At 52.8% G+C, this 15,186-nt stretch overlaps 1 protein-coding gene across 6 annotated transcripts; it reads left to right on the forward strand.

The window, feature by feature from the left end:
- The first annotated feature begins 116 nt into the window (after window positions 1-116).
- Window positions 117-14,169, forward strand: RAB3IL1 (RAB3A interacting protein like 1). Of its 6 annotated transcripts, XM_085063310.1 has the most exons (12): window positions 1,577-2,088; window positions 4,315-4,549; window positions 4,971-5,066; window positions 6,511-6,588; window positions 7,190-7,405; window positions 8,283-8,408; window positions 9,124-9,252; window positions 9,340-9,452; window positions 9,773-9,796; window positions 11,082-11,181; window positions 11,848-11,914; window positions 12,261-14,169. In XM_085063310.1, exons 1-12 carry the CDS (start codon window positions 2,078-2,080, stop codon window positions 12,341-12,343), a joined length of 1,278 nt encoding a protein of 425 aa, XP_084919436.1. In that variant the 5' UTR covers window positions 1,577-2,077; the 3' UTR covers window positions 12,344-14,169. The 6 variants fall into 6 exon arrangements, with proteins under 6 accessions (XP_084919431.1, XP_084919432.1, XP_084919434.1 ...); XM_085063305.1 differs by lacking the exons at window positions 1,577-2,088; window positions 8,283-8,408 and adding an exon at window positions 117-434; XM_085063308.1 differs by lacking the exons at window positions 1,577-2,088; window positions 8,283-8,408 and adding an exon at window positions 1,032-1,267.
- The last annotated feature ends 1,017 nt before the right edge of the window (window positions 14,170-15,186 follow it).

A 15,186-nucleotide genomic window follows, 5' to 3' on the forward strand; every position in this document is an offset into this window, starting at 1 on the left:
CTTTCTAATTCGAGGATCCTCTGTTGCTGCCAGCCAAGCCTTGGGAGTTAATAATTACAAAGACTAATCACTTCTGGTACTGCCTTGCAGAGCTGAAGATCTTTCCCCTCCTCCCAAAAGCTCCCTGAAGATAGCAAAGGTTGCAGCCAGTGACACAAACATCCCTGTGGATCCTGGCCATGAGGCAGGGCAGGGCTGGAGGTGACACAGACACCCAGGAGATGCTGGGACAGAGAATTGCTCCCTGTGTGGTATCCACAGCAAAATCCTGCAGTGGACACAAGGATCGCCATGTCTGACTCTCCTGCCTCTGGCATTGGGTCTGTCCATGAGGCAGAGGATGGACAAGCAGAGAGCAGGGCAGGAGCTGCCCCTGTGTGCAAGGGCTCCAAGGGGATACAGCTGCCTGGAGAGAAGCCCGGGGCAATGGCAAGGTAGGATGTGATGGGAAACGTCCTCTGAGGGTGGCCTGCGAGGGCAGGGGCAACTTTTGGTTCAATGGAGACACTGTCACCAAAATTCCAGTGCTGCCAGTCCAGAGGTGGCGATGGGATTTGCTGTGGGACTGGGATAACAGTGGAGTGGTTTGCCTGCTTGGTTCCCAGCCCAGTGCTCTCCTTAAATGCTGAGTTTAAAACACTTGAAATCAGCAGCCTTTCTCACCCCAGCCAGATTTCCCCCATCCTTCCACCTTCCTGTGTATTATCCCTTGTTTACACCCCAGGTTTCCCCTCTATAGGGTTTGTGCGGCATGGTTTTAGTACCAGGGGGATGGAGATACAGGGAAGCAGAGATCCAGCTGCAGCGCATGGATGAGCCCATGCTGGAGCAGGGATGCCCGGCGGAGGCTGTGACCCCACAGGGAGCCTGTGCTGGAGCAGGGTCCTGGCAGGACATGTGGAGAGAGGAGTCGGCGCTGGATCTGCCTGTTCCTGAAGGATTAACCCCATGGAAGGAGCCGAGGCTGGAGCTGCCTGTTGCTGAAGGACTGACCCCTGGAAGGGACCCACCGGGGGCAGTTCATGAAGAACTCGCTGCAGAAGTTCATGGAGGGCTTCTCCCGTGGGAGGAACCCCACGCTGGAGCAGGGGCGGAGTGAGGCATCCTCCTCTTGAGGAAGAAGGAGCAGCAGAGCCAGCAGCCCCATTCCCCATCCCGCTGTCGGCAAGGAGGCGGAGGAAGCCAGGCGCGATTCCGAGCGGGGCACGAAGAGCGGAGCGCAGGGACTGTTGTTGGACACTTCCTTCTAACTCCTCATCGTCCCGCGGTGAGTTGATGGGTGACAAACCACGCTAATTCCCGACTCCAGCCCGTTTCGCCCGTTCCGCCGTTCGCCCAGCGACCCCTCCGCGGCCCCGGCGGCTCAGGGCGCAGTCGCGCCGGCATCACGTGGGCGGCGGGGCCGCGGCGGCTCGGGATCGCTCGGGACCGGCTCGGGATTGCTCGGGACCGGCTCGGGATCGGCTTGGGATCACTCGGGATCGGCTCGGGACCGGCTCGGGATCACTCGGGACCGGCTCGGGATCGCCCGGGATCGGCTCGGGACCGGCTCGGGACCGGCTCGGGATCACTCGGGACCGGCTCGGGATCGCCCGGGATCGGCTCGGGACCGGCTCGGGACCGGCTCGGGATCGGCTCGGGACCGGCTCGGGACCGGCTCGGGATCGCTCGGGACCGGCTCGGGGCCGGCTCGGGATCGGCTCGGGATCGGCTCGGGATCCCGTGGGAACGGATCTGGGTCTTGCTCCTCCGGACACGGCTCCGGCTGCGGCTCCGCTTCTGAGCCCTTCGGGCACGGCTCCGGCTGCGCCTCTGGTTCTGATCCCTCCGGCCACGGCTGCGGCTCCTCCGGGCATAGCTCCCGCTCCGCCTGCGGCTTCTCCGGGCGCGTCTCCGCCTCTCTCCCCGGCTTCTACCCCGGGCACGGCTCCGGCTTGTCTCCCCGGCACGGCTCCGGCTTGTCCCCCCGGCACGGCTCCCGCTCCCGCTCCCGGTGCGGCTGTCCCGGGCATGGGGGCGGCGGCGGGCGCGCCTCCGCCGTGAGCAGCAGCAGCAGCAGCAGCAGCGGGACCCAGCGATGTTGCGGGGGTAGGTGGTGGCAGGGTCTGGACGGGGAAGGAGTGGCGACAGTGCCGGGGCTCCGTGTCTCCGTAGAATCCTGGGATGGTTTGGGTTGGAAGGGGTCTTAGAGCAGGGACACCTTCCACCAGACCAAGTTGCTCTAAGCCTCGTCCAGCTTAGACGAGGCTAAGCTTCCAGGAATGGGGCAGGCACAGCTTCTCTGAGAAATCCACTCCACCACCCTCCCTGGGAAGAAGTTGTGTGGCAGCCAGGGAAGGAGATGGAATAAGGAGACCGCAGCATCCCCAGGCACAGGACACGGCGTTTCACTGCTGGGGCAAAGACAAGAAACACCACTTGTGTGTTCTGCTATAATATAACATAACAGTGTAACAAACCACCATCAGATGCTTTCCCGAAGCTTTTGAGGGATGATGGGGTAGTGAGCAGCTCTGTGCTGATGCTGGCCCTTGGGGATGGAAAAGTCAGGCTCTGCTCCCAAACCCGCTGGTAAGAGTTTAACCTGGAGAGAGCCAGAGGCTGCTCGCACGGGAAATAACCCTGTCGGATCAGCACTGCAGGAAACATGTGGGGCCCGCTGGAAAAAGTGCAGATCCTGCACATTTTTTTTGCTTTTTCCACAGAAACCAACTTTAGAAGGTTGTGGGGTGTTGGGTTTTTTTGTGGGTTTGGTTTTTTTTTTGTGTAGGTTTGCATTTCTTGTGTCATTGCGTGACTTTGAGGATGTGATCCATTTTTCCTGGAAAGACAGCTACCAGTCAGCAAGAGAGAGGGAGTGTTTGTGGGGTTTCCTTGCTCTCTGGGGTTGGATTTCAGAGCCCCACCTGGACACTGAGCAGAATCCAGCATAGCCAAGGCTTCCATGGGGATTGTGTTTGCGTGGCGTGAAGAATGAGTTATTCCATCATAGATGATTTTCCAGGATATGTTTTTGGCATTACAGGGCGTGGGTGGGACTGTTTAATTCCTTCATATCCTCCAGTTTTCTTCCTTAGTGTGTGGAAATATGCTGAAATATCTGTCTCCCAAGGCAACTTTCATCTGAGAATTTGGGAGTAATGAAATAACTTTCTTTTTTTTTTTTCCTGTGGGTTAGATTGGGTGCGTTAGTATCAGTAGTTTGGCGAAATGTCCCTTTTCCCTTCTGCTTGTTTTATTTATTTTTTTTATCCTCTGAATTCCTTGCTCCTTTCTGGTGTGATTTCTTCCAAGGGTTCAGAGAGTTCTCCACGTGTGGTGGTGGGCGAGGAGCAGTGGTGAGGAGGAGTGTGGGAGGAGGTGTGTGAAGAGAAGGGCTCAGCTGAGGCTTGTGAGCCACAGATAAGCAGCAGCAGGTTAGTCTGCAGGGCAGTGGCTGTGTCTGGGCAGGATAGAAAATTTCCATGGGGGGAAGGCTTGGACACACTCCCCCTGCCTTCAAATGGAGGGTGATTCCATGAGGAGAGTTCAGTGAGGAAGAGGGGAAATGCAGTGACAGCAGTGCCCTCCCTGCATGCAGGCACTCAAATGATGTTTTCCTCCACTAAAACCTCGCCAGCATCTGTGTTAATATGAGAGTTGACAAAGCCCTGTTGAGCACTGGTGACTCTTCTGGTTTCTTCTTTCTAGGATACCTGTGCTTGCTGGCCACTGAGACTGAAAAATAGGGCTTTGCCCCAGCTCAGGGAAAATGCACTGGTTTAGACAGCTCTGTGGAGGATTTTGGTGGGAAATAGGTGGGAAAATAAGTTAAAATAGGTTCAAAATAGATCATTTCCCTCTGAAGCAGATGCAGAGGGGGGGTAGAGGAAGGCTGGGTTGCCAGCAGAGGGGATTGGGGTCTGAATATTAGGAATGCAAAAGCTGTATTCCTTTTTTTTTTTGCTGCTTCAGTAGGGAAGTCTGACCTTAGGTTTACTGGGAATCTTAAAAGGGAATAGTGGAATCTTGGAAAGCCATCTCCAGGGTGTTTCTCTTGGACAGCAGGTGAGAATGGGATCCCTGGAGGAGCTTTCAGGGATCCCATTAGTTCTCCTGCCTTATCCTGAGTTTAGTGAGGACACCATGCCAAAAGGGTGAAGCATGTCCATAGGGATGCAGGGCAAAGGACCTGGTGCAGCTGTTGCTGCCCAAATTCTGCCCCATCACCCTCCCTGCCTCATTCCCATTGCCTGTGCCTGGATGTGTAGTGAGTGTTGGAGGAAGGCTCTGGATCACCCCCACGTTCATTTTCCCTGTGCTGTTACCCCCCAGCCAGGTCAGTTTGGAGGAAGAGAGCCAGAATCCACCCGCTGTGGGACACTGGAAGCCCCTGATGCCATCCAAAGGCGACAAGGAGGAGCCAGAGAGTGGATGCCAGGATGCTGGAGGTGTGGATGAGCCCCAGTCCACGGAGCAGCTCAACGTGTCCCGGCTGCGCAGCTCCTCGGTGGAGATCCGGGAAAAGGGCTCTGAGTTCCTGAGAGATGAGCTGCACAAAGCACAGAAGGTAAAGCCCAGAGGTTGTGGGAGCTCCTGGGAAGGGTGGCAGGGATTGGAGCAGGGGGGTGGTTTCCCAGACCTAGGGGGTGGTCTGGGAGTCTGGAGGAGGCACAAGAGGAAAGAGACTGAGCTGAGGTTCTTTGGAGCAGGACAGCAGATGCTGGATGTGCCAACATCCAAATTAGTCCTGGAAACCTGCTGCAAGGAAGCAGCTTGAGGCAGTGCCTCCTTGCTAATGCCAAATGAGCAATTCCAGCCTGAAAATCCTGCTGCACTTTAGGGAGTGATGCCTTTGGCAATGTGGAGTGTGGTGCTGGGTTTAGTGACAGGAATTTTGGGTCGGGGGTCTGTGTCGTGGTGGGGAGGAAGGGCTGGGGGTGACAGGCTGGGGCAGGGCATCAACACTCCTGTCTCCATTTCCTCAACAGGAGCTGAAGCTCAAGGACAAAGAATGTGAGAGATTGTCAAAAGTCAGGGAACAACTGGAGCAGGAGCTGGAGGAGTTAACAGCCAGCCTGTTTGAGGTACCACCCTCTTCCTTTTCCCATCATTTCTTAAGCTAAGCTTACATCCAGCTCCTTTAAGACAGGCTTTCTCTGGACTTCCAGCCACCTCCTCCCACAATTTCCTCCTCTCCCCTGTTGTTCTTTCCCACTTGGAGAAGCAGAGCTGGGCAGTGCTGCAGGCAGAGCCTCGGAGCAGGTTCCTGGGGAGCCTTTACCTGGATTTCTTTTCCCTTCTAGCAGCTGTGGGGTGGCATAAAGAGCACAATAGTTACAGTGGCAAAGTGTGGGAATGCCTGGAGCTGGAGCCAAGCACAGCTCCCTGTCCCTCTCCATGCCTGCTCTGTAGTCTGGGCAGCTGCTGTGTAATAGAGATGATTCCCCAGCTCATCCCAGCCCTTGCTAGGGGTGGGAACATGCTGGATGTCCTCATCCACTCTGCTCCAGTGAGTGTCCAGAAAGCCTGTTGGTTGTTGGCTTGGTTTTGTTTTTTTGTAATGTGATTCTTGCCAAGCTGTATCCTGGCAAAATCCCATTTAACAGCAGCTCTGATGTCTGGATCTGTCTGGGTAGTGAGGAAAGCCAGAGCCCATCTGTACCTTTGAAACACAGGGCTGTGAGAGCCAAGGGAGCATCCCCCTCCCGAAATTTGGGCTGCCTGAGCACAGGGTGATCTTGGAGATAATGTAGCCAAGGGCTGTCCCCTTTCTTTGGTGGCCTTGGTCAAGCACTGCTTCCAGACAGCGCTGCAGGGAGGCCCCAGCTGGGACTCATCCTGCTCCCCTCTTCCTGTGGGAGAAGCTGTTAAGCCAGTTTCCACCATTTGGGCCCCACCTGAGCTCCAGCTCCTGCTGTGTCACAGCCATGCCTGGAGCAGTGGGGACCAGCTGCTTGGGAAGGGAAGTGGGAGCAAAGTGCAGTAACAAGGCAGGCAGGAGCAGTGCCCTCACCAAGATGTGGAGCAGTGAGTCTGGATCAGGATCAGAGCCACACACAGCATCCAGGGTCAGGAATCAGTGCAGGGATCACCCAGCAGGGCTGCAGGAAGCCAGGCTGAGGTGGGGTCAGAGTCACAGAGGTGTTGGAATAGGGGCACACACAGCTGGGGTGTGGTGCAGGTGGGTTCCAGTGTTAAAGCAATTCCCAAGGGCAAGCAAGGGCAGGTCCTTGCTTCTGGCATTCTTCTCAGCAGCCTGTATCAGTGAGAGATGACCTTGGCCAGCTAAACTCTTTAACTTACCCAGCTACACTCCTAGAAGGTAGTGCACTCCAGGCTCTGGCACTGGGAGCCTTTTCCAGGAAATTCTGAGGGAAGGCTCTGCACAGCTGATGGAACAAGTCCCCTGGATGTGGCAGGGATGTCTGTCTCCTTGCCTGGAGCACGTGATGTAGCAGATCTGTGACCTGCCTTGTTGGCTGTGTGAGTTGGGGTGCAGCAGGTGGATTAAAACTCTCTCTGGTGCAGGAAGCCCACAAGATGGTGAGAGAAGCCAACACCAAACAGGCTGCAGCAGAGAAACAGCTCAGGGAGGCCCGGGGCAAGGTGAGTGACTCTGTGACTTCATTTTTGGGGTGGTGTGGTGGCATCCCTGTCCAGCCTGCCCACAGGGCTGTTTGTTGGCTGAGGAGAGTGCAGTGCAGCTTGATCTCTCCAAGAGGCTGTGATGCCTTTCCAGCAGACACTTGAGAGAAGGGGAAAAGGCCTCACAGACATCCCTGCAGTCTCCTGCTGATCCAGCTCTCATTTGGGAAATGGATGAGAGAAATAATGGGTTGTTTAATTGTCACATCTGTGGGATGGATGGATGGATGGATGGATGGATGGAGCAGGGACCCAGGGAGTTGGAATTTCCTGACACAGCTGCACCACAGGGCTGCTCAAGTGGCTCCATCTTGAGGAGAGAGAATTTTCTTTGGAGATACTGTTTCTGAAAAGAACCTGGGACAAAATGTGCTTATTGAGGGGCAGAGGGATAGATTCCCAAACAGCTGCTGTTTAACATTCGGGATGATGGTGGGCATCAGGAGGATGGGGAGTGGCTTCATGGCTGGGCTTGTGATTCCCTGTGGTCCCAATGTTTGATGGGGTGCAGCAAACTGGAGCCCAGCAGGTGCTGAGGGTGACTCCTGCCTCGTGTCCCCAGATTGACATGCTGCAGGCAGAGGTGACAGCCCTGAAGACGCTGGTGATCACATCCACACCGTCCTCCCCGAACCGGGAGCTGCACCCTCAGCTGCAGAGCCCTTCCAAAGCTGGCTTCAGGAAGGGCCACGGGCGGAACAAGAGCACCAGCAGTGCCATGGTGTCAGCTGCCAGCCAGAACGTGCCTCCAGAGCCCGTCAGCCGCGAATGCAAAGAGGTGGGTGAGGGGTTTGCTGCATCCTCCCCAGAGCTGCCGCTCCGGGTTTGGGCTTCTCCGTGGTCTTGCTGAGCAGCTGTTTGTGTCTTGTTCCCTTAATTTGTGCTGAGGCAGGCACTGGAGGGTTTCCTTTTGAGGGGATTTCCTCTCTGGGAGGTTGTGTCAGGACAAGAAGCAGTTGAGAGATCCTGGGGAGTGGGGCAGGTCCAGGGAGTGCCAGTGCTGTGAGTGGATGTCAGGAGCTGCTGAGGAGAAGCCAGTTTCACTAGCCAGATGTGGACACAGCTGTGCTGGGAAGCAAATAGGAGGCACTTGGTCAGGAAGAATGAAAATTAGTAAGAATGCTGTGGGGCATCAATAAGAATGTGTCTCACAAGTGATTTTTTTGGGAGCTGCAGCCTCTGCAGTCATGAAGAATTGTTGAGGGAGCACACAGGCACTTGCTTGTTAAAGATTTGGATCTGTAATTTCTTCAGGGAGGCAACTTCCACAGTTTGCAGATCTCCTGGGGTTTCAAATCTCAGGGCTCAGTTTCCAGAGTGCCCAATAATTTTATGTTTCAAGGATGTGATGGTTTTTTGTCCCTTGGAATCCTTACTGGCATGTGTGAGAGATGTTAAAAGGAAACTTGGAATTCATAGAGTTGATGCTCTATGGGAAAGTTCTTAAATTGAGCCTAAAAATGGCAATTTCTGTTCCCTTTTTGCACCTCAAGCTGAAGTCCAAAGATGTGGCCCTGTGGTGCCTTGAGGACCATGCTCAGTTCCTGGAGGGGAGGATTTGAGCCTTTCTCTGTATCTCATGTTTTTTACCTCCCTCCTTGCCTGTCTCTCTAAACCTCTTCCTTCACTGTCTGTCTCTCCCTCTGCCCTCCAAGTCTGGTTTCCCTGCTCTCCTCTCCCTGCTCCTTTGCATCCTCCCTGGGAAGGCTATCCACATCACCTATGAGCCAGGCTGGCAGGCCTTGGGAGCAGATGCTTCCTCCTCCTCCTCCTCATGGCAGGTAACCAACCTCTGGGCACGGGTGGGACCCACCTGCCTCTCACGCTTCCAGCCTTTCAGTTCCAGCTTCCTTTTTTATGCTAATCTCCATTTCTTTTCTTTCATTTTGTTTTTTCGCCATTTGTTTTTCCATCTTGTGGCTCTGAAGCTGTTCCTGGTCCCAGGTGAGCAGTCTCCATGGCACAGAGGGGGTGTGCTGGAATCCCAACTTGTCCAGTTGTATTCACTCATCCTCTTTGTGTTGCTCAGCTTAGTTTTCTTTTTTCCTTTCAGCAGCTTTTGTTGGGCTTTTGTAGGAGCTGCCCTGTCAGTCAGGTTGGTGCTTTGCCCTGTGATCCATCTGGGATTTAAATGCCAAGTCCCAGAGAGTCTGCTATGGCTTCTCAGCTGATCCCATCATTCCTGCTATCATGGCTTGGCCAGGCACTTGATCTGTTCAGTGCTTGTGTGGTGGCTTTCCTGCAACCACAGGAAGGAGGAAAAACCACCTGGAGGAAAATGGGATAGAGAGATGCCTGCAGTTTCTGGCACACACAGAACTGCTGCTGGGTGGGAAATGAGAGATCCTTGGAGCAAGGCAGCTTCCCTCGGACACTTCCACGATGTCTGAGCCTCTCCAGATGCCAGAGCAGATGTTTCATAGGATTCCTGCACAGTAACAAGTACCTCCTGATGTGATATTCCTCTTCCCCGTCCTCTGGGGACACTCGCTGCAGGTGGACTCCATTTTATTTGCCGAGTTCCAGGCCTGGAAGGAATCTCCAACTTTGGACAAATCCTGCTCCTTCCTGGACAGAATCTACCGAGAAGATGTAGGACCTTGCCTGGACTTCACCAAGCGGGAGGTGAGGGCTGGAAAAGCAGGACCAGCTGGCAGCTCCAGAGTGTCACCTGTCTGGAATTAATCCCTGCTCTCCCTTCTTTTGCTGCAGCTGTCGGAGCTGGTGCGAGTGGCTGTGGAGCAGAACACCCTCACCATCGAGCCAGTGGCTTCCCAGACTGTCCCCGTGGGGAAGGTGGCAGCAGAAGAGTATGGTGGCCCCAAGTAAGGAGTGTGTTTCCCCTCCCTTGTCCTCTCCTTGCTGCTGGTTTGCTCCCTGTGCTGGAGTGGTGTGACAGACAGCTTGGGGTCACCTCAGGGTCACCTCACACTAGCAGGAATGATGTGATATTCCAAACCCAGAGGAGGCATGTTATTCAGATATTAAATTTAAGGTCTTTCCAACCTTCCAATGTGTCCCTGTGATAGCAAGGGACATGCAGAGTTCCAACACTCTCCTGCAAATTACTCCCCAAACAGCCCATCCTGTGTTTATCCTTATCAGTTTCCTTTTGATTTTTTAAATTTTTTTTTTGTCTTTGCAGTGGCTTCCGGTCACAAATCGTAACGTAAGTGAAATATTTCTTGTTCAGCCAGTGATCAAAGATCTCTGGAGCATTAACAAGTCACTAACTCAATGCCATGTGGCAGCTTGGAGGCTTTTGCTGAGCTGACCTAACTCTTTAACCCTGTTTAAATTCCAGCCAGGCAGGATGGGAAGGAATCCATTGGCAATAAAAGACCCAAAAGGAATTTGTTCCCCTTTTTACCAGATGCAAAACACTGATTTTTATGGCAGCTTTGGTTAGCTGTGGTTGTGATAGCTGTGGTTTTACACCAGGTGGTAGCAAGCAAGCAAGAGTCACTTTTTTCCAGGATGTTGCAATGCCCAAATACGTGGCTCCTTACAGGTATCTTGTTTACAAAGGTTTTGGTCATCCTGCACCTCCTGGGAATTTTAATCTCCTTAAGTTGTGTTAATATTTGGTCAATGATTACTTCTGCTTGCATCTGGACACTTGGAACCCGTGCTTCCACTCTTGGCTAATGTTTGCCTTGAAAGCAGTGGAAAACAAGCCCAGGGACAGGAGGGCTCAGGAGCTCTCTGAAGCATCTGCTCCCCTCTGCTGTCACCTGCTGTGGCTTCCCAGAGAAGTTTTTTGTAGTTTGGTAGTGATGTTCCTCTTCCCACTGAGTCCCTGAGGAATGTGGTGATAACAGGGCAGTAGAAAATTCTGCTTGATTGCTTAAAGTGGTGATGGGAATCATCTGTCTTGCAAATAACAGGAGAAAACAGTAGAAAATAAAGGCATGCTGCACTCTTGGTGATGATGGTTTGGAAATCATCATGTTTTCACACTCTGAAATCTCAAAATTGGGAAGCCAAGCTCCTTCCCTGTGTGTCCAAGGAGGGGTTGGCTTGTTTTGAGTTCATGGTATGTGCAAATCCTGCTCAGATGCTGGATTTACCTGTTTTGAGGCCAGGTTTGGTCTCCAGCCAGTGTGTTTGCATCTCACCAGGAAAGCTGATACACTTGAGCCTGCCCTGGAATGTGGGGGACATGTGCAGAGACCAGGGGACATTGGTTGTGCTCTGCTCCAGCCTCACCTCAATATTTCCTGTGGTTTCCTCTGGGGCTGTGTGGCAGGGAAAAGGTGCTTTCACCCAAACTTGCCATTTATGGAATATTTCTAGGAGCAAAAGAACATCAGCCATGGGATTCTTTTTTCCTTCTTCACACTGCCTGACCCACGTGAGGCTTCTGATCTCTCACTTCCATCTCTCCAGGTGGCTGAATTCCTGATCTCTGCTGTGCCACTGGATTGCTGAAGTGCTTTTTCCTTTTCCTGCAGGAAATGTGCTCTGAGTGGCCTCCCCAGGACCTGCAAGCACCGGATCATGCTGGGGGATTCTGGAAATTACTACTACATTTCCCCTTGCTGCAGGGCCAGGGTGAGTTCTTCACCTTCCCAGGGTGCTTTGACCTTCCAAAATTATTCCATGTTCTGCAGTGCATGTGCTCCTGAGGTTCAGCCCTGGAACTGAGGAAGAACTGTGGGACTTCAGGTCATTCCTGAGGTCCAGGTTGGCTCTTGGTTGATGATTAAGGAGGCAGATCCAGCTCTTCCTTCAGTGTGTTCACTTCCCATGATTTCATTCAGTACAGGGCTTTGATTGTTTGGCTTTACTGTTATTATTTAATTCCCCTTTGTAAAACACAGTAATTTTCTGCTCTTTAAAGGCTGTTGCTGTTCCAGTCAGATCCGTGCCTGGCTGCAGGAACAAACTGTCCTTTCTGTGGAGGGGAGGGAGAAGGTGGATCGTTTGTTAGTGTTGTTCTTGGGGCTCTGATTCAGTGGAGGATTTTAGAAGTTAATTCCTTCCTGAGCTGCATTTTAGAAGAGCTGATCCCACAAAAAAGTTGGTTTTTTGTGCACAGATTTGACTCATTTTCGTCACTTGCACCAAAGCAATGTCTCAGATCTTTGTTCCTTTTTTCCCCCCTCTTTTCCTCTCTCCCTCACTGTGCACAGATTTGACTCATTTTCTTCACTTGCACCAAAGTAACGTCTCAAATCTTTGTTCCTTTTTTTCCCCCTCTTTTCCTCTCTCCCTCAGATCACAGCAGTGTGCAACTTCTTCACCTACATCCGCTACATCCAGCAAGGCCTGGTGAGGCAGGATGGTAAGAGCTGGCTCCAGTGGGGTGCTTTCCCTGGGGGCAACTGGGAGCTGCTGTTTGGAGTGACAGGAATGGGGTCATGGGGGTGTCTTTGAGAAGCAGATAAATGACAAAAGAAAGGCATGAGGGGAGGAGTGGAGCATCTCTCCCTTGCTTGGTGGGAGCTGGTAAGGGAGCTGGGAGCCCTGGGGTGGAGCTGGTAAGGGTGACCTGATGGGCCTGTCATGCTTCCCTCCCCTTGGGAATGCTGGCAGCACAGCAGAGCAGGAGCTGGTGGCCAGCTGTGCCTTGCTTACTGATTTTTTTGGTGTTTTTTTTTCCCCTTCTCTCCCCTCATTGTGCTTTGCAGTGGAGCTGATGTACTGGGAGGTCATGCGGCTCCGGAGGGAGATGTCTCTGGCCAAACTTGGATTTTATCCCAGTGAGATGTAAGCAGAGCTCTGAGCTTGGAAGGAAACTGCTCCTGGAGGAAGGGCTTGGAGTGCAGTGCCTGTCCTGCTCCCTCCCACCTTCCCTCTGCCTGGAGCAAGGAGCAAGAAGCACAAGCTCCACCTTCAGCTGTCCCACTCCTCCCAGTGTGACTGGAATGCAGCTGCCATGCTGCCCCCAGAGCTGGGCTGGCCCTGGCTGCTCTGGGATGGCCATCTCTGGACTCTGGAGTCTCCTATATGCAGTGTATATCCATTTTTAAAAACTTCTTGGTTTTAAATGCATCCTGCTTTGGCATAACCCAAGGCCAGGCCTGTGCAGGGTGAGAATTCTGGACTTTCCTTGTGAGCCAGTCTGTCAGGACAGATGCTGGCTGGCTGCTCCACTTGTTATTTTGGGATGGAGGGTGCTGTGCCCGAGGTCCTGCTGACCACAGCAGCCCTGAAAATGCCAGCAGAACACAATGCTCTTAGGGAGAGCCATGAACAGTTTGTTTCCAAGTACTTCCTTGTTCCTTTTAAAGGAGCCTGCAAGAGAAGCTTGTTGCCAGCAGAGTCACAAAGAGGGATTTGTTCCTGTTTTTAGCTGGATGTTTGGCTCTGGGTTATCCAGCCTGGGGAATGGCTGGAGCTGTGCACCTGGGGCCTCCAGCAGAAGAAAGGGAGCAGGGAAATTCCATAACTCCCAGCTGGCTGCAGGATGTTTTCTCCTGGACTGGGGAATCTGCTGCAGTTGTCAGAAGCAGATGCCACAGACCCTGTGTGTGACAGTCCCTGGTGGAAAGTCCCCCACGATGCTCCTAAATACAAATGTCACCCACAAACATGCCTTGGAGCTGCTCCTGCTCTGAGGGAGCTTTGGGCAGTCCTGTTCCCACAGTTCAGGCAGAATCCATGTTCCCAAGCTGGCTTCTTTGTGTCTCCAGAAGGAGCATGCCCAGGCTGGGCAGTCCTGAAGCCCAGAGATTCCTTCTCAGTGTTACATCAGACCTGGAGCTGCCTGTCCACTGGGAATCCCAGCTTTTCCTGGGCTTTTCCCTGCTGAGGGAATCTGAGACCTCTTTCTGTGCCCGTGAGGGATGTGGCTGAGGTTGCTGCATGCCCCAAAATGTGCTGGGAGAGAGGGATGTCACTGGAGCTGTGGGAGTGCACAGGAGTGCACACATCCTGAACTCAGACCCAGGTTTGTTAAAGCCATGACAGTATTTTGTAGCCAATTTAGCCCTTTTTTTTCAGTGACTCTGAAATCAGCTCAACCATCACCCACCCTGGGGTTTTCACTTCTGACTGGGTTGTCACCCTGTCCCTCTGCCAGCCTCAGCAAGCTGGTGCTCATCCTCAGCTCCATAATTCCATCCTCTCCTGAACGCTATTTTCTTCCACTGAGCTGCTGTGGTTTTGTCCAAGGGAGAGAGAACTAACACAGGGAAGATAAAACCTTTGGTTTCCCCAGCTGCAGATTTCAGCTCAGGTGAATTCCACCCCTGGAATTTCTCCCTGCATCTGTTCTCCCTGTCCTTTTGATCTCTCCATGTCTTCCTGTGCCATGAGCTGCTACATTGCACAACATTGCAGCATTGGGAATGAGATGATCTCTCTGGGTAGGAGATGTTTTGGTTTGTGGGATATTTTTCCTCCTTGGTGTCACAATGTAAAAGCACTTTGAGACAGAAGGAACTGGAGCAATGCCTTGTCTGAGGTTGCCTTGCATATCAAACGAAGCAGAGAGAACAATTTGTGAAGGAAAATGAAGTCACTCCGTTAACAGCGGGATGGTTGCACCCTGCTCTTTCATAAAGGAAAATAAATGTTTGCTATTAACCTCTACAAGCCTGGTTGGAGTTGGGGGATTGGGGTGCTTGGGGTGCAAGAGAAAATCCTACAGGATTGGGGTTTTGGATGCTATTATTCATCAGAGCAGGTCCCTGTTCTTCCTGAGGGAAGCTGAGGCTTCTCCTTGGTTTAGTCTCCTTTTATTTGCTGCTTTGAAGCACTGCATGAGTGCTGGGTAAATCAAGGATCTTCTTCCTCTTTCCTGAGCAGTCTCCCCCCTTTCCTCTCAGCAGGCAGAGGTTTTGGGTCGCTCTGGTTTCCCTAAAGTCACTTGCTCTCCACCCTGCTCAGCTCTGGACATTAACGTGGAAGACCTCATCCCCTCTAGGAGATGGCAGTGGGGAGATCTGTCTCCAGAAAGTGATTTAACTTCATTTTCAATTAAAAGGCTGTGCAAGAATCTGGTTGTGCAGCACAGCCAGGCAGCCACGAGAGGGCAGAGGCAGCCCAGGCAGGAGCTCTCCTTCCCTTTTTCCCTCTTTCCCTCCTTCCCCTCCCTGGGAGAATGGAGCATCTCCAGGTCCCACCGGCTCCTGAGCCTCTCCTGCAGCCTCTTGACAGGGATTCCTGCAGCTTCCCTGCGCTGCTGGCAATGGGAACTGGGCAGCTGGAGAGTGGCAAGGAAGGATTTGGATTTCTGTAAGGGTTGGTCAGGTGAGAGACCTGCAGTGGTTTGCTGTGCCTGGGTCTCTCAATGTAATGTCAGCAGGGATTTTTGTCAGAAGCTTCCCTGTGACATTGGCTCCTAAACTCCTACAGTGTTAGAAGCCATCCTGTCCCCTATTCCCGACCTTTTCCACCAGAGCTTTCCTGCTGTTTTTCCTCTCAGAAATAAACCATGGTCAGGTTTGAGCAGGGTCTTTGGGTCCCCTTGTACCTCTTGCTGGATGAACAGCAATTTTCCTTGCACTTATTTATCCCACAAAGGGCCTGCCAGCCTGTCCTGGGTCAGAATAAAGAGCTTCAGATGGATAGGAGTTCAAAAATCTGCTTTTGTAGATGTGTTTTACTTGC

The sequence above is a fragment of the Lichenostomus cassidix genome, chromosome 5, assembly GCF_008360975.1.
Source record: "Lichenostomus cassidix isolate B80296 chromosome 5, HeHo_3.0, whole genome shotgun sequence".
In the NCBI taxonomy this organism is placed as follows: domain Eukaryota; kingdom Metazoa; phylum Chordata; class Aves; order Passeriformes; family Meliphagidae; genus Lichenostomus; species Lichenostomus cassidix.